Raw genomic sequence first — 22,758 nt, forward strand, 5'->3', positions numbered from 1 at the left:
TTTTATCTCTTTTTTTAAAAAAAAATGAGGCTATGTGGTCTAATGGTATGACACTCGCTTTCGAAATGGAAGATCAGGGGTTTGAGCCCCACTCTGGGCGCTGTGTAGTTGAGTCCTTCGAAAAGGCTTTTTACTCAAATTTTCTCACCGTACTCAGGTGTAAAATGAATACCTGGCCGTTAACAGCGTTGTCTCTGTCGGAAAAAAAAATATTGTAATTTCGCTTAACAGGCGTTATGACTCGTCCTAAATGTTACGTTTAGCTGTTAGCCAGGGACCCTTTTAAAAAGCGTTTTGAGCACGTTTAGTGGACATTGGGCAATATAAAAGCTCAAGTTCAGGAATTAAAGCTGTGTTAGATTTAGGTGCAAAAAACCTGAATTTTTGTCAGATGCTTAGGATCATAATTTGTTACTTTGAGCACTATTAACAACAACAACAATAACAATAACACATGGGATTACTGGTAAATCTAACAATTATAAAAATATTTTAGATTGAACGACGATTGTCTAACTTGCAAACCTTTCTTGAATTAAGTGTAATTCTATCATCTGTTTGCTCAAATGAATATTTATAAAATTTGATAGGGCATAATCATCGGTCCTTTGATTTTAGGAATCGCCATCAGGGCCTGCCATGTTGCCAGATTCATTTGCGCGCACCTGCTGACTTTGTTACCGGACCGACTTTCATCGTTGATGGCTCAGAAGATTCGCCTCGATCTATTCTAAATTTTCACAATACAGTAGTATACTCAATAGATTAGATGGATTTTGTAAAAGCCTTTGTTCCACGCAAATATTGCGGGTTCCCCTCTCCCCCGTCAAATTAAATCATTCCATTTTATTTAATTAATTTATTGGAGCTTTTAAATAGCGCAATATCCACTAAATGTGCTCAAAGTGCTTTACAATGGGTCCCTGTCCAACAGCACCACTTAACATGTAGGACGGGACATGACGCCTGTTAGGCGATATTACAATTTTTTTCGGACAGAGACAACGCTGATAACGGCCAAGTACTCATTTTACACGTATGGAGTTTATCCCGGATTCAATATAATATCTGAAACGGACAAATTAAATCTGAGAACTTGTGTAAACATCGAATGACAAACCATTATATGGCCAACCATTCTGCATAATATTTCACGATGCCACGAAGTAAGATTAATGATGAATTTATCGTACTAGGTGTTTTGCACTTCCGTTGATGGCAGATAATATAATATTAGGTAAATTATATGGCGCGCAAACATTAACGTGGGGGGGGGGGGGGGGGGGGCTGGGGGCTGTAAGTAAAATATCGTTGTGGAAAAGGTAGCGGGAGGCATGTGGTTGGGTTTGGCCCGGGGGGGGGGGGGGGGTACCAAAATCTATAACGGATTATCCTATTGGTTTTGCCGCTACGACTGCATTAATAGATATTATCCTAAACGTCATGCAGTCAACCCTGAAGAAAAAGACGTCATGATAATTGATTGATTGATTTATTTTCTTTGAGTCAATCTTTAAAATACATATTTATTAATTTCCCCTCTGTTCCATTATAACACCTAGACCTAGACCCAGCGTGTTTTCGCAACCTACCAATGTCATACAACTTATAGTGCTCTTGAATGGTGGAACTAAAAACAAAATGTGCTAAGTGAGCCATGCCAGTCCAAAAAAAAAAAAAAAAGGGTAAAGGTAATGGGATCCTTATTATCAAAATGGTAATTATTTGAAATAACGAAAGATGCAATATTTCTTTTTGGTTACTTTTAGAAACTATATTACCTATGGAGTTTATCCCGATTTCTTTCTATCTGAAACGGACAAAAGAAATTGTTTGTTTGTTGTCCTTTGGATAGAACACTAGTCTATCTTAAAGTACTGTCCGCCAGATCTAACAGAGCAGTTCCAGATACCAAATCATTGCTAAGTGGACACCTAAAAAAAACCCAAATAAAACAATCAAAACAAAAACAATATCCCAAACAAATCAACAAAAAAAAAAAAAAAAATAAAAAAAAAAATAAAAAAAAAAATTCCCAAAAAACAAACCCAAACGTTTCGGTGTCGATATGTTTTAGAATTTGTGCCGGTTGTGCTCTTGTGTTAAGACTTTTGCCATCGGACTTTTAGGCTCCTGGTTCAAATCCCGCTAAGTTATGGCGGCGGAAAGTTTAGTCCGTTGAAAAGACCCTTTCGTCATGATGTTCTCTCACCGCATTCAGATGTAAAATTAGTATCTGACCTGAAACAGCATAGTAAAACATAAATCGTTAAATTAAATTTGATCGGATATGTCGAAGTATTTTTAGTTCGAATTTGTGGGTATTGGCACAATAAAATATTACTGTATGTTTTAAGACTGGAGAAGAAAGAAGGAAAGTTTTTGTTTTGTTTTTGTGTTTTTGTTGTTGTTTGTTTGTGTGTGTGTGTCTGTGTGTGTGTTTGTTTGTTTTTAAAAATAAATTATTTTTATATTATCTGTCAAATCTTTGTTCAACTCGAATTGTGCGTAAATGTGTATGTGTATATGTATGTATGTATGTGTGTATGTATGTGTATGTGTGTGTTTGTATCGGGTAGGCTAGGGAGAAGACGGGGGGGGGGGGGGGGTTGTTGAAATTGCGTAGAGGGGAAAGGGGGAACTAATTGAATCCAAGGGTTTCGTACTTAAACAAATCGCATTACTTGATCTGCCAGTGTGTTGTCAATCACGATCCACAACCACAAGAGTTGGATATAATTATATTATCTTTTCAGGTATTTATTTTAGTGTGAATTTGTCCAAATTAGATAAATATTGATTCATAAAAAGTAATAAACAAAAATTAATATAAAAGCTTTAGAAAAAAATAAATAAATAAATAAATAAAACAAACACGGAACGTTTCCGGATGAAACCTTTCTTCAGTCAACTCCAAAAAAAAAACAAAAAAAAAAAAAACCCAATAAAACATAAATATATGTTTTTATTTAGTATTGTACTTATGTAGTTATGTTTTGTTTTTTTTGTTGTTGGCTGAAGGATTTTGAGCCCGATATGTTCCGTGTTTGGTATTTTATTCTTTTTGGAAGTTGTTATATTAATTTTTCTTTTACTTTTTTGCCTTTAACAGCTTTTAGGAGCTGAGTATCAATTTGATTCATAATATTATATTGTAATAATGATTATTGTTTGTTTGTTGGTAGCTAAGTTAACTCTCCGAACCCTAACACCGACTATATCCGTAGTTTACCCATGCCTATTTATTACATTTTTCTGAGACAAACTATAGGCGTAGGTAGAATCAAAGCTAATTTTGTTTTATATCTTTTGCATGGTAATGGTAGTTCAATAAAACTATCTATGCACATGCTCATTTTAATACATTTTATTTTTCAATTTTGAAAGTAGCAAAAATCTCTAAGTTGAGTGAGTTAAGGTACTCATTGTCAAGAAATTATCTTATTTTTTACATTTTGTATTAAATTAAAAAAACAAAACAAAAACGTATTCATCTAAACACAAACAATTGGTTATGTTGTACATGTTTTATCCATGCAATATGGCTTATGAGTATACGAAGCGCATTTCGAAGTTCAAAGATATGTTTTATGATCTTTCGGCACGTAGTGTGTAGTGTGAGACGTTTGGCCAAGATAATAGATAGAAGTTGTCAATATTATTTTTAAACTCCAGAAAGCTGAAACTTGGAACAAAAATAAATAGGCTAGAGATGACTATAATATTTTTGCATTTAATAGACTAAATGTAGGGTTTCTCTTAAAATTATTCGGGGGTGGGGGCTCTTTAATTTTTAACTGCGAAGTTTTGATATTGACAACAGTTTAAAATTTTTAAAAAAATTAAAAAATGATCATTTTGTATAGCGCAATATCCACTAAACGTGCTCAAAGCACTGCCAAGGGGCCTCTGGCCATTAGCAACCCTTAACATATAGGACGAGACATGAGCCTGTTGGACGATAGTGTATTACAATTTTTTTCCGACAGAGACAATGTTGTTACCAGCCAGGTACTCATTTTACATTTGAGTAGGTAGTAGTAGAAGTAGTAGTAGTAGTAGTGGTAGTAGTAGTAGTAGTAGTAGTAGTAGTAGTAGTAGTAGTAGTAGTAGTAGTTGTAGTAGTAGTAGTAGTAGTAGTAGTAGTAGTAGTAGTAGTTGTGGTAGTAGTAGTAGTAGTAGTAGTAGTAGTAGTAGTAGTAGTAGTAGCGTATGACTGCATTTCCACACTTGAATACGTGAGAGTAAAGAACTTTTTTAAAGGACTCAACTATGCTCCGGCGGAACGGAACTCGAGCCCAAAACTTCTCGATCCAAAGCGAGTGTCATACGACAACACCTCATTGCCATACATAGCTCAGTACCTATAGCTAGACGTCTCAAAGCGGTATTAAAATTGAGCTTTTTATATAGCGCAATATCCACTAAATGTGCGCAAGGCGCTTTATAAAGTGTCCCTGACCAACAGCCTGTTAGGCGATATATTTTTTTCCGACAGAGCCAACGCTGATGACGGCTATGTACTCATTTTACACATGAATACGATGAGAGAATGTGAGTAAAGAGTCTTTTCAAAGGACTCAACTCTATGAGACGAGCGAGGCTCGAACCCAGGACCTTCCGATCCGAAAGAGAGTGTCATACCTCAAGACCACATAGCCGCAATGGTCACACATTTTCAAAACTATAATTTCAATTGTTAGTATCAAAATCACCACGACAAAATTTCGTTTCGAGACGGTAGGGCAAAACTGTGGCAATGGCTAACCACGACGTGTATTATTTGCAAAAAATAATGGGCGCGTCAATCAACCGCTCACAGTGTACGCTTTTCATCTATTTATGATGCAAGGGAGCCAATCCAGGTAAAATAAACTGGCAGTATGTATATGCATGAATAGCATCCCTTGACTAACAATTAACATTAATATTATTATTATTATTATTATTATTATTATTATTATTATTATTATTATTATTATTATTATTATTATTATTATTATTATTATTATTATTATTTATTATTTATTATTATTATTATTATTATTATATAGTAGTAGTAGTAGTAGTAGTAGTAGTAGTAGTAGTAGTAGTAGTAGTAGTAGTAGTAGTAGTAGTTGTAGTAGTAGTAGTAGTAGTTGTAGCAGCAGCAGCAGTAGTAGTAGTAGTAGTAGTAGTAGTAGTAGTAGTAGTAGTAGTAGTATGGTGAAATAAGGTTATCAGATTGTTTTATTCATGACTTCGTAGTATCGGTCACATAACCCTCCCCCCCCCCCCCCCCCCCCCCCCGCACTCCCAAGATAAAAAAAAAACAAAAAAGCAATACAAACAAAAACAAAGAAACGAGACAAAACCAAAAAACAACCCCCTCTCCCTATTAAAATACAAAAACGCAACAAAAACTGAATAAAAACACACACACACACAAACAAAAACAAAACAAAAAGAAACAAACAAAAACAAAAAACCCACCAAAATAAAGTTAAAGAAAAACAAAACCAAAAAACAAATAAAAACAAAATGAAAAACCCCTTTAAAAATACTTCATTCAACAACCAGAAAAAAAAAGTAAACTACCGTTCTGCTGTACTCTCTCTCTCTCTCTCTCTCTCTCTCTCTCTCTCTCTCTCTCTCTCTCTCTCTCTCTCCCTCTCTCTCTCTCTCAGGAATTAAAAGCATATTTTAAATAATTTTGGCCAAATAAAAAAAAAAACCTCGTCGATTGACAGGACCTTCAACTCTAAAAAAAAAAAAAAAACTCTCAAATATCATTGAAGTCTCAGGTTTGAAAGTTTTGACAAGATGAGGGTCATTTTAATCGATCGTTATAGGTTGACTTTTCTAGCCAAAATGTTTGAAATGTGTTGTTTTCTTGTTGTTGTTGTTTTTTTTCAGAATTCGTCAGTTGTCTGTTTGCCGTGTTCGTGTTCCATGTTAGAATATAGACTTGTTGATAAAGAGAACAAAAGTGTGATGGCAACAGAAAACAACCCCCCCCCCCCCCCCCAAAAAAAAAAAAACACACAAAAAAGAAGCAAAAAAAAAAAAAAAAGCAACAGACCTGGTTATAATCTCATAAAATTATAAAACCAAAAAATCGGAGGACTTGATAAATAATTAATGTAATTTATCTCCAGGTTTCAAAGTGATAACATCTTATTTTCTAGTCTAAATAATATATGCTGGTCGTTGATTATATCATCCATTTGTGCGCTATGTGGTCTAGAAGTATGATTTTCGCTTTCGGATCGAAGGTCCTGAGTTCGAGCCTCGCTAGGCGCATAATTGAGTCCTTGGAAAAAGCTCTTTACTCACATTCTCTCACCGTACTCAGGTGTAAAATGAGTACCTGACTGTCAACAGCGTTGTCTCTGTCGAAAAAAAAATGGTAGTATCGCCTAACAGGCGTCATCTCGTTCTACACGTTACGTGCTGCTGTTGGTAATGGACCCTTTGCAAAGCGCTTTGAGCACGGTTAGTGGATATTGCGCGATATAACAGCTCAAGTTAAGTCCATCAGTACTCTATTACATCCCATAAGGCTATTCATTCTGCTACTAAAATTGTTATGCCACCTTATGATTCAATATGTAGCTTGTTCAATATTAGTTACAAACACAATTCCAAGGATTTTGGAACCAGAACAGTAGAAGGTATGACGTCACAACTTCTCTGCCCTACTGTGACTATCAATCCTGATTTTTAAATAGTTTTATAATATAAAGCAAATTATTGTTTACATTTTGACAATTAAAGAATAATCACAAACTTATGGTGTCACTGAAAGAATAAAATTTAAGATTCCTCATGCATGATTAATTTTGTTCAGGGTAGTTCCGAATAGTGTCTACATACTACGTGCGGCAATGTGGTCTAGTGGTATCACACTCGTTTCCGGATCAGAGGGTCCTGGGTTCAAGCCTTGCTCGGCGCATAGTTGAGTCCTTGGAGAAGGCTCTTTACTCACATTCTCTCACCGTACTCGGGTGTAAAATGAGTACCGGGTCGTTAACAGCGCTGTCTCTGTCCGAAAAAAAATGTAATATCGACTAACAGGAGTCTTGTCCCGTCCTAAATTTTAAATGTTGCTGTTGGTTAGGAACTCCCTGTAAAGCGCTTTGAGCACGTTTAGTGGATATTGCTCTATATAAAAGCTCAATAAAGCTCAATTAATTACATACTATTTTGTTAACGGACCGGAATCAAAACAGGTTTTTACTTTTAAAAAAAATATTTTCCCCCTCTTTCCAAATGACTGAAACGAACTAAAATCTTCATTTTTATTTTTCCAGATTGTCAATTATCCCATCTGAAACGAAAATAAATTTTCATTTTTTATTTTCCAGATGGCCAATTAACAGGAAACGAATAAATTTTAAAATCTGACTCTCGGTTTTTTTTAAAAAATATATTTTAGCCAGATAATTCACCTTCAGAGTTTGAACTGCCAAGATGAAGGCTTGCGCCATTTTCTTTTTGACGAGTCTGGCGACTCAAGCCCTGGTGAGTAGCATACCAATGCCCCAATGCCAAGGGAAAGACAGCAGTTTGAGTGACAACACAGACTTGCTGTGCGACCCCATGGTCAGCACAGGTACGTACCTAAGCATTTTATGTGATATTGATGCTATACGTTTTGGTTAAATACTCACCAATTCAGCCCACCAGATACACCAAACCAATACACAAAACTATGCATGACGTTTAACGTTTAATGTTTTTATAATATTAGATGGGGAGGCCTTCCGAAAGCTCCTACTTTCCCAATATTCTTTTTTTAAAAATATATATATAATATTCTAGTAGGGGGTTTGGGAGGGAGAGACTTAAAAAAAAGTTTCCCCCCTCCCAAACCCTCTACTAGAACATTATAAAAGAAAAAGAATACTGGGGATGTAGGAGCTTTCGGAAAGCCTCCCATTAGATGGACTTCCGTGAGAATAACTGATAATCCAATTGGATTCAGTAGTCTGATGTCACGCCGCCCGGCAACGGCGGCCATCTTGGTTCTAAACAAAGACAATCATAACTTTTTATTCTTCATGCTGGCTAGAACTTTTCATATGCCTTGTGATCAGAATGTGTAAAAGTCAAAACAAGATCAAATTTATGGGTTTTTCCCTCTGGATACGCTTTTATGCTCGCCGGAGAAATATTTCATACGGGCCTCCGCCATTGTTCCGATAGTTTAGAGCCAGTGTTACTAAGTTACCATGCGTCATTAGGAAGGAAGTGACGTTACGACTGTTGAAGACTATTGGCAGTCTAAAAACTAAAACAATGAGTCAAGTTATTCTAAATATATATAATTTATCGATTTGGCGCTCTTAATAACAATATACAATACGTTCTACTGTATTCGAATGTTTAACGGGTAAAACATTCATTTCTATTTGTAATAATTCAACTAGTAAAACGTTGTTCCATCATAGTCGAGTCTTCAGGGACGCTATCCTTAAAGGTGGCTATGAGGTATAGTGGTCTGACACTAGCCTTCGGACTGGAAGGTCCAGGGTTCGAGTTTAGCTCTGAGTGTTGAGCGGCGCATAGTTGATTCCTTGGAAGAGGCTCTTTATTAGCATTCTCTCACCGTACTCGGGTGAAAAATGAGTACCTTGTCTGTCTGAAAACACGGTGTGATGTATGTTAAATGTTGCTGTTGGTCAGGGACCCCTTGTAAAGCGCTTTGAGAACGTTTAGTGGATATTGCTCTATATAAATGCTCTAGTTTTTCTTTTTGTTTTTAATAATCAAATATTCAATGAATATTGCATTCATTTCTCCAAGTTAAAAAAATGTTCAATAATTATAGTTTTTTCTAGTGTGACCCAGTATTCAGTGAACATAACCATTTTACTCTATAAGAGAACTTTAGGTCAATATAACAAGACTAATGCAATCAAATATTCAGTAAATATTGACTTTTCTCAACTGTATAGATATAACGAAGTTGACGTCACTCAGGTCATTGTTATTGCTTTTTGCTATCCGCGTTTATGAGTAATTCTCACTAAACTATATTAATCAGACTATAAACTTGTAAGGTTACACATAGTATGGTGTGTTGGTCCGTTATACTTCCGGATGGCAATCTTGTGAGCTTCTTAGCCAAGCGCACACTATTGGAATGGTAAATGAATATAACTTCTTCTCATGTAAACGTCTGTACATTGAATGTAACCATATTTTCCCCTGTCATCAAATGTTCAGTGAAAAGAGCCTTCCTTCTTACCTACAGTCAAATGTGTTCAATAAATATAACCTATTTCCTCTCCTTCAAACGACTATACATTGAATTTTACCCCCTGCCCCCTCCCCCGCCCCCACCCCTGTAGTCGAATTCATTAGTGAATACAATATTGTCAACCTGTGAGAAATGTTCACTAAAACTAAACCTATTTTCCCCGACACCATTTTTCTCCTGATATAAAATGTTCTAAATAATTTCCCCCGTAGTCGATTGTTTGGTAAATTTGATATAACCGCCCCCCCCCCCCCCCCCCTCAGCCGAATATTTTAGTCAATAGATAGTTCGAAGATGACGTCACTCAGGCCTTTGTTATTGTTTTTGCCATCCGCGTTTGTGAGTTGTTCTCACTAAACTGTATTAACCAGACTATAAAAGTTCATGGTTACACAGAGTTTGTGTGTTGGTCCGTTATACTTCCGGATGGCAATGTTGTGAACTCCTTGGCCAAGCGCATTCTATCTATCTTCTAACCCTCTTGCCCATGGCCATTGCATTTTAATGAATATAACCCTCTTTTCCCCCTGCAATTGAATGTTAGAGAATTTAACCATTTTTATTCGGTAACTGGATTTTGGGTGAATATAACCTTTTTTTATAATCAAAGATTCAGTGAATATAACACTTTATTTGTAATAAAAAATTCCGTTAATGTAGACTCTTCTCTTGGAATCATATGTTCAATGACTATATATACTTGCTGTGTCATGTAATCGGATCTTCATTGAATTTAATCCCCCCCCCCCCCCCCCCCCCATAATCAATTACTCATATTATAATACTCGTAATATAACATTAGCATTGCAATATCAGTGAAATGAATCGTCTTTTTCTCTATACTCGATTCTAGTATTCAGAGGCAAGCCGCAAGTCTATGATCCCGTCCTCCCACCCAGTGGTAGTCGAACTGACGTCTTCGTCGTCGGACAAGGCTTAGGAGTATGATTTTTCTCACCAAATACATTTATTCATCTTATCAATATCATCATCATCATCATGAACCACATCATCATCATCATCAAAATCATGATCATCATGATTATGATGATGACTATCATCATCATCATCATCACCGTCGTCGTCGTCGACATCATCATCATCATCATCATCATCATCATCATCATCATCATCATCATCATCATCATCATCATCATTCTATTTTTCATCATCAAATCACCACCACTACCACCACTATCATCATCATTATTACCATCATCTCCATAGCCACCACCATCACCACCACCACTACCATCAGCATCAGCATCATCATCATCCTCATCATCATCATCATCATCATCATCATCATCATCATCATCATCATCATCATCATCATTATCATCATCATCACGATCACTACTATACCTTTCCCCAGTCTACGACTCTGCCACCCGGGAGCCTTATCACAGTCCACTATACTAAAGGAGGAAGCTGCCCCGACTACCCTTACGATCAGACTATGGAGGTTGTTATTTACGGTAAGAATGGCTGGGAATGGGAAGGGGGGGGGGGGTAATTAATTACATCGTTCATTAATTCAAAAGTCTTCAATTCCTTCGTCCCTTTCCCTGTTCCTTCATTCCTCCAAATATTCAATAATCATCTATCTATCCATCTCGGTCATCTATCCATTCTTAAATCATTTTACAATTTCTTTCAACAATTTCTCACTTCACTATACTATGTATACAAAGTACTTCAGGGCCCAGAGAGCCGGAGATTATTCCTGTTTCTACAGCGTGATTTTAGCAATTGTTTGCTACCCTCTGATAGGACGCTATTTTATCAGATCTAGGAGAGACAGCTACCCAATCTTTTATGGGCAGAGAGAGAGAGAGAGAGAGAGAGAGAGAGAGAGAGAGAGAGAGAGAGAGAGAGAGGGGGGGGGGGGTCAGTTATAACAAAAACTCGACTTCAGCCGGGATTGATGTGTCCCTCTCCATGTGAAGCGAGTGCTCTGCCAACTGAGATTTCGGGCCCTTCTACCGTCATAGCCGGGTAAATAAACTACAGGTTTCGTTAACGCTAACTATACCGATAAATAACATGGATGGTACATTTGACTTTTTTCGCGGAGTTTATTATTATTATTATTATTATTATTATTATTATTATTATTATTATTATTATTATTATTATTAGGGTTAGTTATAGGGCATCATCGTCATAATCATCATCATTATCATACACTATGATGTTACAAGCGGTTTTGACAAATAAAAAAGTCAGAGATTTTAAAATCAAAATTTGAAATTAACGTCTTGGCTTCTTTCCGTCTCAGGCCTCGATAACCCAGACGGATCAGTCAGTATTTTGGACTGCAATCAGGTTAACGTCTTCAACTGTATTTACGATCAGTCATCTTTTGTCAACCATGACTGCTCAGCAGGCGGTTTCCCCGTCAAGAAATAAATAGATAAACAACAACAACAACAGCGACAGCAACAACAACAACAACAACAGCAACAACAGCAGCAGCAGCAACAACAACAACAACAACGACTGACTATGGCGACATTATAAATTGGCATAAATAATTAGATTGTGGCAAAAGAAATATCTATAACAAGAATAACTATTATCACTACTACTACTACTACTACTACTACTACTACTACTACTACTACTACTACTACTACTACTACTACTACTACTACTACTACTACTACTACTACTACTACTACTACTACTACAACTACCACCAGTTATAAAATGAATTTCAACTTTTCAATAAGCAAAAGAAAAAGGAAACATTGTTAAAAGAATAAACCATTTAAATCATGTGAGAAACGAGGCAAACACGCTTCAATTACACCAGTTCAATGTCAGCATGCTGTGTAAATACTTAGGTTGTCATTTTGAATTGTTTTCAATCCCTTTTGTTTTGAATAAATGTGATTTTCAAATAAAAAACGCATTTTCTTTTTGGATTTGTCGAAATAAACATCTGTCAGAATTAGTGTATGTTTGGTTTCTTTACGAATTTATTGTATGATTTTTGTATGATGATTCATTGGTGATGGCTGTGATAATGGTGATGATGATGATGATGATGATGATGGTGATGATGATGATGATGATGATGATGATGATGGTGATGATGATGGTGATGATGATGATGAAGATGGTCATGTTGATGATCATGATAATAACGATAATGACAATGTTATTACTATGGTGATGAAGATGACGACGACGACGACGATGATGATGATGATGATGATGATGATGATGATGATGATGATGATGATGATGATGATGAGTTACAGCGACAACGAAAACGACGACAACACATCCATCTATTATATAGAAGTATATATTTTTTAACTCCTCTTGGAATTCATGATGATGATCATATTGATGATCATGATGATAACGATAATGATAATGTTATTACTATGATGATGATGATGATGATGATGACAACAACGATAATGAAAATGATAATGATGATAGCGACGATGACATTACTGATGTGTGATGATGATGATGATGATGATGGAGATGATGATGATGATGATGATGATGATGATGATGATGATGATGATGAGGATGATGGTGATGATGATGATTGCGAAGATGATGATGACGACGACGATGATGATGATGACGATGATGATGATGATAATGATGATTTTGATGAAGAAGATGACGAAGACGATGATGATGAGTTACAACGACAACGACAAATCCATTTATTAGACTTACCGCCACCCTGGACGTATATATTTTTTAACTCCTCTTGGAATTCAATGTGATCCGTCGTTACCACCACTGGTCCAATTACTGTAGAAAAAATAAAAATAGGATTATTATTACCTCTTTGGTTTGGGGAAAAACCCGATTTTACAATTGATGTTATGCTGTTACGAAAAATACTCACAGCATCCGCCAAACATAAATCATATCAACACACACAATTATTTATACTGTTTATAGTCCTGATATAATTTATTGAGAACTAATCAATCAACTAGCCGTATAGATAGTTCGAAGATGACGTCACTCAGGTTTTTGTTATTGTTTTTTTTTGCCATCCGCGTTTATGAGTAATGCTCACTAAACTGTATTAACCTGACTATAAACGTTCATGGATACACACAGTTTTGTGTGTTGGTCCGTTATACTTCCGGATAGCATCAATGTTATGAGCTTCTTAGCCAACTGCATACTATCTATACAAACGATAACAAAAAGCTGAGTGACGTCAAATTCGTTCCTTCTATAACATAATTGCAAGAATATTATGAGGCCTACCTAATACCCTTTTCAAAAATAATGTAGTAGTTCAATTTTTTTTTCCGGCAAGTATACAATTTTACTAAAAATAGAAATTGTCGCCTAAGGATGAAATAATAAAATTCTTAATGTCAAAATCATCAAATTCGAGGACCAACCCTTGTAAAACAGAAAACATTTTAACTCACTCAATGCTAGAGATTATTGCTACTTTTCAAAATTGAAAAAAATGTATTACAAATGAGCATTTACATAGATAGTTTTATTCAACTATCATTAACATGTAAAAACTAAAAACATTAGGTGTGATACTACGCCTATAATTTTCTCAGAAAAAATGTAATAAATAGGCATGGGGTAAAAGTAACCCGGATAAACTACTGATATAGTCGGTGTTAGGGTTGAATGAGTTAATAAAGGAATAACAGGGCTGAGGTTATTGGAGGGGAATAATAAAAGTATTCTTGAACTCCTGCGATAGAAACTTCGAATTCATTCACAATGCGAGCTCCCAAGGGCACGAAACGGCAATGAGAATGAAATTGTGCGGCTATGTGGTCTAGTGGTATGACACTCGCTTTCGGATTGAAAAGTCATGGGTTCAAGCCTCGCTCGGCGCATAGTTGAGTCCTTGGAAAAGACTCTTTACTCACATTCTCTCACCGTACTCATGTGTAAAATGAGTACCTGGCCGTTAACAGCGTTGTCTCTGTCCGAAAAATTGTAATATCGCCTAACAGGGGTCATGTCTCGTTCTACATGTTACGTGTTGCTGATGGCCAGGGACCCCTTGTATAGCGCTTTGAACACGTTGAGTGGATATTGCACTTTATAAAAGCTAAATTTTAAGAAACGGCAATGGGAATGAAATTCCGAATGTTCAGAGAGTTCAAGAATCTTATAGAATATTTTAGTACGACTCTAACGTGTTTTTGATTTTGATATCTGGTTTCTTTCAACCAGTTAACTGCCGACCTCTGGAAAAACTCGTATTCAAATATTTGGCGAGAAAACGCGTTCTTCGAATATAGATCGATTTAAATGACCCTCATCTTGGCAAAAACTCTGAAACCTGGGACTTCGCGAAGTTATTTTAATCGATAGATATTGAAGGACGAGTTTTCTCGAAACACACACACTTATATATATATATGTATATATATATTATATATATATAACTATTATGATAAAATGGGAGCTATTTATAAAATATATCAAGTATAATTATGATCAACTTCTACAATATTGTTTCGAGCATTCGCTCTCATCAACAATACTTGATATATATATATATATATATATATTATATATATATATATATATATATATATATATATATATATATATATATATATATATATATATATTATATATATATATATATATATATATATATATATATATATATATATATATATATGTGTCACACATTTATGTTTTTCATCACACTCCAGTCAAAAATGAGTATTGGCCGGTAACACTAGTGCGTCTGTAGAATAAAATGTTATAAAATTTCTAATATACGTCATGTCATCTCCATAATCGTCTTTAGACATCCCATGGAGATGTAACTAAAATTCTGCAAATCAACCTCCTATTCAAACATTATGTTCACACCGATATAGATAGTATGCGCGTGGCTAAGAAGCTCACAATATTGCCATCCGGAATTATAACGGACCAACACACAAAACTATGTCTAACCTGAGACGTTTATAGTCTGGATAATACAGTTAAGTGAGAATTACTCATAAAGATGGATGGCAAAAAAAAAAAAAAGAAGCAAAGATCCGAGTGACGTCATCTTCGTCCGATCTATAAAACAGTTATGAGAGTCAAGACTTTGCTTTTCTATTTTCTTATGTTTATACTTATAATTTTTAGTTCCGGTATCTCCTGAAAATAACTGCAATGATTCGTGGCCGCCTTGACCTTTGAAAACCGGAAGTACGTGATTGATTGCGCGCGCGTTTCGACATCTGAGTAATCGTTTCAACAGATGAGTTATTATTATCTTCCGTTTGCACCTGGTGGGTTGGGAATGGGATATTTGACGGAAATCGACACACGTAGCAAGTAACCAACCGTCTCAAAGCGGTATTGACTAAGAATGAAGAAGGTATAATATCGCAAATTTGAAACTTGGGATTGATTTCTAGATATTCATTATGAAGGCTACTACTACTACTACTACTACTACTACTACTACTACTACTACTACTACTACTACTACTACTACTACTATTACTACTACTACTACTACTACTACTAACTACTACTACTACTACTACTACCAAACTACTACTATATACTACTACTACTACTACTACTACTACTACTACTACTACTACTACTACTATACTACTACATACTACTACTACTACTACTACTACATACTACTACTACTACTACTACTACTACTACTATACTACTACTACACGACGACGACCGACGACGACTACTACTACTACTACTACTACTACTACTACTACTACTACTACTACTACTACTACTACTACTACTATTATTATTTCTACTACTACTACTACTACTACTACTACTACTACTACTACTACTACTACTACTATACTACTACTATTATACTACTATCTACTACTACTACTACTACTACTACTACTATACTACTACTACTACTACTACTACTACTACTTCTACTACTACTACATACTACTACTACTACTACTACTATACTACTTACTACTAACTACTACACTACTACTACTCTACTACTACTACTACTACTACTACTACTACCACTACCTACACTCCTACTACTACTACTACTACTACTACTACTACTACCACTTCCTACTACTACTACACTACTACTACATACTACACTACTACTACTACCTCCTTCTCCTCTCTTCCTCTCCTCCTCCTCCTCCTCCTCCTCCTCCTCCTACTACTACTACTACTACTACTACTACTACTACTACTACTACTACAACTACTACTTCGTCCCCCTCATTGTCTTCACATTTGAATGTCTGGTCGATGAATGAAGGAACGCCGTTGTCTCCCTCGGCTCTGCCAGGGGTCCCAACAGTTTAGTCTACCGCCACATACACAAGATCTTAAAATTGGAGTAACAGACATGTCTGTTTGAGTGATCGTGGTGAAGGAAAAGAAGACACCCACCATTTAGTTACTACAGACATGCTCAAAGTATGCAACAGCAAGAGAGGATTTTCTTTTTGTCTGATATGCTCTATAAACACGTCTGCAGATTAAACTGTGATGGAAAATAATTACGAATACAGAAAAAAAAACCCACAAAAAAACAAAAAAAACAAAAAAACAAAACAAAGTTTGTGTTTCTTATCGTTTTTGGTTTAACTCTTCGTGGTTCAATTCATCTTGATATGATTACGTTTTGAGAAGCGCAAATAATAATAATAATAATAATAATAATAATAATAATAATAATAATAATAATAATAATAATAATAATAATAATAAGAATAAGAAGAAGAAGAAGAAGAAGAAGAAGAAGAAGAAGAAGAAGAAGAAGAAGAAGAAGAAGAAGAAGAATAACAGCGGATGTAAATAATATAATAATCCTCATTTCTTAAAGGAGTGCTCTGCGATTAGTAGATAGATAGATTGTTATGGTCACACCTTCATTCAGTATCACGTATTGCTTTTGATTTACTTATCATGTAGTATCACATGACCGACTTATTTATAGATAGTATTCACTTGGCTAAGAAGCTCGCGACATTGCCATCGGGAATTATAACGGACCAACGCACAAAACTATGTGTAACCATGAACGTTTATAGTCAGGTTAATACAGTTTAGTGAGAATTACTCACAAACGCGGATGGCAAATACCATAAAAAAAGACCTGAGTGACGTCAACTTCTAACTATCTATAAACTAGGTGCATCTTTTGGCAGGTCTGATAACCGAACACAATTATGGGCTTGTTTTAACATTGGCGTAATGGATAATATTTTGCGTTAGCTTCAGAATAATTTTGGTTATCAGGCCTGTAAATAGGTACACGTTGGCTGATCAAAATTTTTGACCCTTATAAATAATACACTCACGCGCCAAAATGCCTGGAAACAACATAAACTTCAATCCCAGAATTAATCATACCATTTGTGCGATCACGCGCTGAATTATCCAAATACTCTTCAATAGTCGTAACGTCACTTCCTTCCTAATGACGCCTGGTAACTTAGTAACACTGACTCTAAACTATAGGAACAATGGCGGACACCCGTGTGAAATATTTCTCCAGCGAGCATAAAAGCGTTTCCAGAGGAAAAAAAACCCCATAAATTTGATCATGTTTTGACTTTTACACATTCTGATCACAAGGCATATGAAAAGGGAATGAAAAGTTCTAGCCAGTATGAAGAATAAAAAGTAATGATTTTCTTTGTTTAGAACCAAGATGGCCGCCGTTGCCGGGTGGCGTGACATCAGACTACTGAATCCTATTGAATAATAAAACCACAATAAAAGTTTTCGTTAAAATCTCAAAGCAATACTGCATTTGGGTCGTGTACTCATTGTGTTTTGTGATAAAAACAACACTCTGGTTGAGCACGGTTTGATTTTATATACGATCTTATCTACTTTACCACATGGCATGACTAGGTGAGTTGTTTTCATTCTTCAAGACAACACAATGTCAGAATAATTGGGCGAGAAACTCATTGGAACTATAGATAGAATGCGCTTGGCCAAGGAGTTCACAACATTGCCATCCGGAAGTATAACGGACCAACACACAAACTCTGTGTAACCATGAACTTTTATAGTCTGGTTAATACAGTTTAGTGAGAACAACTCACAAACGCGGATGGCAAAAACCATAACAAAGGCCTGAGTGACGTCATCTGCATACTATCTATAGATAGTTCGAAGATGACGTCACTCGGGTATTTGTTATTGAACTGTATTAACCTGACTATAAACGTTCATGGATACACACAGTTTTGTGTGTTGGTCCATTATACTTCCGGATGGCAATGTTATGAGCTTCTTAGCCAAGCGCATACTATCTATAGGTAGAATGAAGTTGACGTCACTCTGGTCTTTGTTATTGTTTTTTTTGCCATCCGCGTTTATGAGTAATACGATTCAATAGTCTGATGTCACGCGCCCGGCAACGGCGGCGATCTTGGTTCTAAACAAAGAAAATCATTGCTTTTTATTTTTCATGCTGGCTAGGACTTTTCATATATGCCTTGTGATCAGAATGTGTAAAAGTCAAAATATGATCAAATTTATGTGTTTTTTTCCCTCTGGATACCCTTTATGCTCGCCAGAGAAATATTTCATACGGGCGATAGTTTAGAGCCAGTGTTACTAAGTTACCATGCGTCATAAGGAAGGAAGTGACGTTACGACTGTTGAAGAGTATTCTCACCAAACTGTATTAACCGGACTATAAACGTTTAAGGTTACACAGAGTTTTGTGTGTTGGTCCGTTATACTTCCGGATGGCAATGTTGTGAGCTTCTTAGCCAAGCGCATACTATCTATAGAACACGTGTAAAAAGCGTAAGTAAAAAATTAAAATGCAGCAATATTGGACATCACTTTTAGAATACAGGAGGAACGAAGTCGGCGTCTCTCAGTTCTTTGTTAATATTGTTAGACAGTCAGGTAGTGATAGGTTCTCACTAAATTCTATCAATCTATAGATAGTATGCGCTTGGCTAACATTGCCATCCGGAAGTATAACGGCCAACACACAAAACTGTGTGTATCCATGAACGTTTATAGTCAGGTTAATACAGATCAGTGATCATTACTCACAAAAGCGGATGGCAAAAAACAATAACAAAGACCTGAGTGACGTCATCTTCGAACTATCTATAAACTATAAAAACCTGACAGGCGACACACAGTTTTCTGTGTTGGTAAGTTTACGTTGGATGGTGGATGATGTGAATATTTTACCTAAAAGCATCAATATGAGTCTCAATGAGGAAAAAAAATCCACACAAACGTGATCCGTCGACTCAAAGTCGTATTGTGTCGGTAATTAAATAATAATAATAATAATAATAATAATAATAATAATAATAATAATAATAATAATAATAATAATAATAATAATAATAATAAAATAATAATAATAATGATAATAATAGAAATATAAAAATAATAATAATAATAATAATAATAATAATAATAATAATATAATAATAATAATTATAATAAAAATAATAATAATAATGATGATAATAATAATAATAATAATAATAATAATAATAATAATAATAATAATAATAATAATAATAATAATAATAATAATAATAATAATGATATGATGATGATGATGATGATATATAATATAATATAATAATAAATATGATGATGACGACGACGATGATGATGATGATGATGATGATGATGATGATGATGATGATGATGATGATGATGATCATGGTGATGATGATAAAACAATTATAACAATGCCAAAAATTTGTTAAACGCAGCTTAATCCGCTATACTATTCCAAGTTATGGGCGCGTTGCAATGAGAAAAGTTTGACAAAATTCGATGATTAATCTTAAAATTATTTTTGAGGCTTTGGCGGTAATAAAAACGTCTGCTTGAAGCAGATGAAAGAAGACAACAGAAAACAAAATCAAAACAAGACAAAACATTTTTTAGAAAACCCAAGAAAACAAACAAGACAGAAGAAACAAAACAAGAAAATAAAATAAAAAAAAAACAATACAAAAAAAAACAAAAACAAAACAAAACAAAAAACAAACCCAAACAAACAAACAAGTCGTATGAGGAAAAAGGCTTGTTTGAATATTATTATTATTATTATTATTATTATTATTATTATTATTATTATTATTATTATTATTATTATTATTATATATTATTATTATTATTATATTATTATTATTATTATTATTATTATTATTACAAGTCCCACTGTCTCATAACAGTGATATGTGTGAGTGACATTGATAAAAGGAATAGAATTTATAGCCTCTCCTTACCACCTACAGCAAAATAGTCACATGATTTATTACCACACAATATCTACATGTTTTCTTATTAAAATTTACTTTGTACATCACAATGATCTTTGTTTAATTAATAAGAACATAAAGTTGTTTTGTAGAGAGATTGTTTGAGTTTTTAAAATATCAATCTCTCTGCTGGGTAAGCCTGACATTTAATTTTTTGGGAAATACTGAATATCACCGGTAAGGAGAGAGTTAAGAAATAAATATGAAACATCCCGATAAGTTTGTATTATTGAGGAGAAGAAATAACATTTTATTGGGTCGTAATGTTTCCAACTAGACTGAGGGAAGAGATGTTTGTTGCAATAATATTATATGAGCCACCGTCACCAGACAGTAATAATATGTCTGAACGTGTACTTATTTGCAGGTCTGATAATCCAATTTTTTTATGGGCTTGTTGTTGTAAGAGAAATATTCTCGAAACCAACACAAAATATTGTCCATTACAACAATGTTAACTCAAACCAAATAAAGGGAAGCAGAAGTCGTGACGTCATACCTTCCACTATTCCGATTCAAAATTAATTGGTAGTGTGTAACCAGTCCTCCGGATGAGTACCGATGAAGAGTTTACATATTGAATCAAAAGACGGAAAACTATTTTAGAGTAGACTTTATAGACATTATATTATGATTACGGGGTCTAAAATAAAGAGGATGGATGATCTTTATGGATCACTAGCATTTAGGCTAGAAGATAAGATACCATCACTCTGAAACCAGAAGATGAGATGCACAATGTATGTATCCAGTCATCCGGAGGACTGGTTTCACACTTTCAATGAGGTTAGAACCAGTATTTTGATATCGCAGTATCATCCTCTATTGAGTCCGGTTATCAGACCTGCTATTATGTGCAGGTCTGGCGGTTGATATTGATGGCGAAATAGAATTTATAGTAAAAATATGAATCTTAGGGTAAGGTTTTTTTTTGTTTTGTTATTGAATAAAGTTCCATAAAGCGCATATCTATCTACACCGTAAATTGATTTATCATTTCTGACCAATTTAACTCTCTTTTCATTTTTTTTTTGCATCTTGTTCATCTCGATATAAAACCAGTTTGCCTTGGTAGGTTACATTTTATATAATAAAATAAATATTTAATGATAACATCTATAGAACGCCTATCTCCACAGGACGTGTTCAATTACTCTTTACAAGACATAGGTGACATGGTATTTTTCAGAAAATTAAATGTTACAATTTTAAGGAAACTATAAATTTCACAATAGACTTCAACAGTCATGACGTCACTTCCCTCGTAATGACGCATGGTAGCTTAGTAACTGGCTCTAAACTATCGGAACAATGGCGGACGCCTTAATGAAATATTTCTCCGACGAGCATAAAAGTGTATCCAGAGGAGAAACGCATTATAAATTATGATCTTGTTTTGACTTTTATGCATTCTGATCACATGACATATGAAAAGTTATAGCCAGCATGAAGAATAAAAAGTACCGATTTTATTTGTTTAGAACCACGCTGTTCGCCGTTGCTGGGCGACGTGACATCAGACTATTTAATCCAATTTTCGACAATCTATTAAGTTAGCCTGTTATACCAATGGGGAATGAAGAATTGCGATTTTCAAATATTAAGGAAAATTTAGTATAAAATATCTTGTTTTCAGTCTAGACTTGATGTACTCTATTGAGACCTTCCTACATGAAAATCTAAAAATTCGTAGTTTTAGGACAGAAAAAGTGTAGTCAATATAGATCTGGTTAACTATAAATAGTTCGAAGATGACGCCACTCATGTCTTTGTTATTGTTTTTTGCCATCCGCGTTTATGAGTAATGCTCACTGACCTGACTATAAACGTTCATGGATACACACAGTTATGTGTGTTGGTCCGTTATACTTCCGGATGGCAATGTTATAAGCTTCTTAGACAAGCGCATACTATCTATAGAAATCAACAATCTACACTCACAAGGGCTAGATAAAACTTTTAAAAACCTTAAATCATGAATTCTTTATTAAATGACTTAGAGATACTCATGCAGTTCTGAAATTGGAACCAAAATTTCGTAATTCTACTAATATTTCGTAAATAGTAAGCATTTCTGTTGACAATAACATGATAATGATGAGCACTTCTGAGTTCCGAGTATATGATGGAAAAAGAAGGGGAACTTATCTTTTTGTTAAATACGAGCTCAAAATGGAGAGGGGAAAAAAATCAGGGCATATTATTATTATTTTAGAGAATTGGGAGCGGCAA

General features: G+C 34.9%; 2 protein-coding genes across 4 annotated transcripts in view; one reads left to right on the plus strand and one right to left on the minus strand.

Annotated features, from left to right (window-relative positions):
- The window catches only part of LOC144979899 (hemicentin-1-like), a 166,146-nt gene that overhangs the window by 116,863 nt on the left and 26,525 nt on the right, over window positions 1-22,758 (minus strand). For both annotated transcript variants that reach the window (XM_078927161.1, XM_078927160.1), the window contains exon 3: window positions 12,953-13,030. In XM_078927161.1, coding sequence (XP_078783287.1) covers window positions 12,953-13,030 — 78 coding nt within the window. The remainder of the gene's footprint in view (window positions 1-12,952; window positions 13,031-22,758) is intronic.
- Window positions 2,616-12,208, plus strand: LOC144979898 (uncharacterized). Of its 2 annotated transcripts, none has more exons than XM_078927157.1 (5): window positions 2,616-2,756; window positions 7,418-7,594; window positions 10,098-10,186; window positions 10,620-10,722; window positions 11,526-12,208. In XM_078927157.1, exons 2-5 carry the CDS (start codon window positions 7,453-7,455, stop codon window positions 11,654-11,656), a joined length of 465 nt encoding a protein of 154 aa, XP_078783283.1. In that variant the 5' UTR covers window positions 2,616-2,756; window positions 7,418-7,452; the 3' UTR covers window positions 11,657-12,208. The 2 variants fall into 2 exon arrangements, with proteins under 2 accessions (XP_078783283.1, XP_078783284.1); XM_078927158.1 differs by having other exon boundaries at window positions 2,683-2,756; window positions 7,422-7,594.

Source organism: Berghia stephanieae, chromosome 9 (assembly GCF_034508935.2).
Source record: "Berghia stephanieae isolate SIO BIC M18660-M18661 chromosome 9, UCSD_Bste_1.3, whole genome shotgun sequence".
Lineage (NCBI taxonomy): Eukaryota > Metazoa > Mollusca > Gastropoda > Nudibranchia > Aeolidiidae > Berghia > Berghia stephanieae.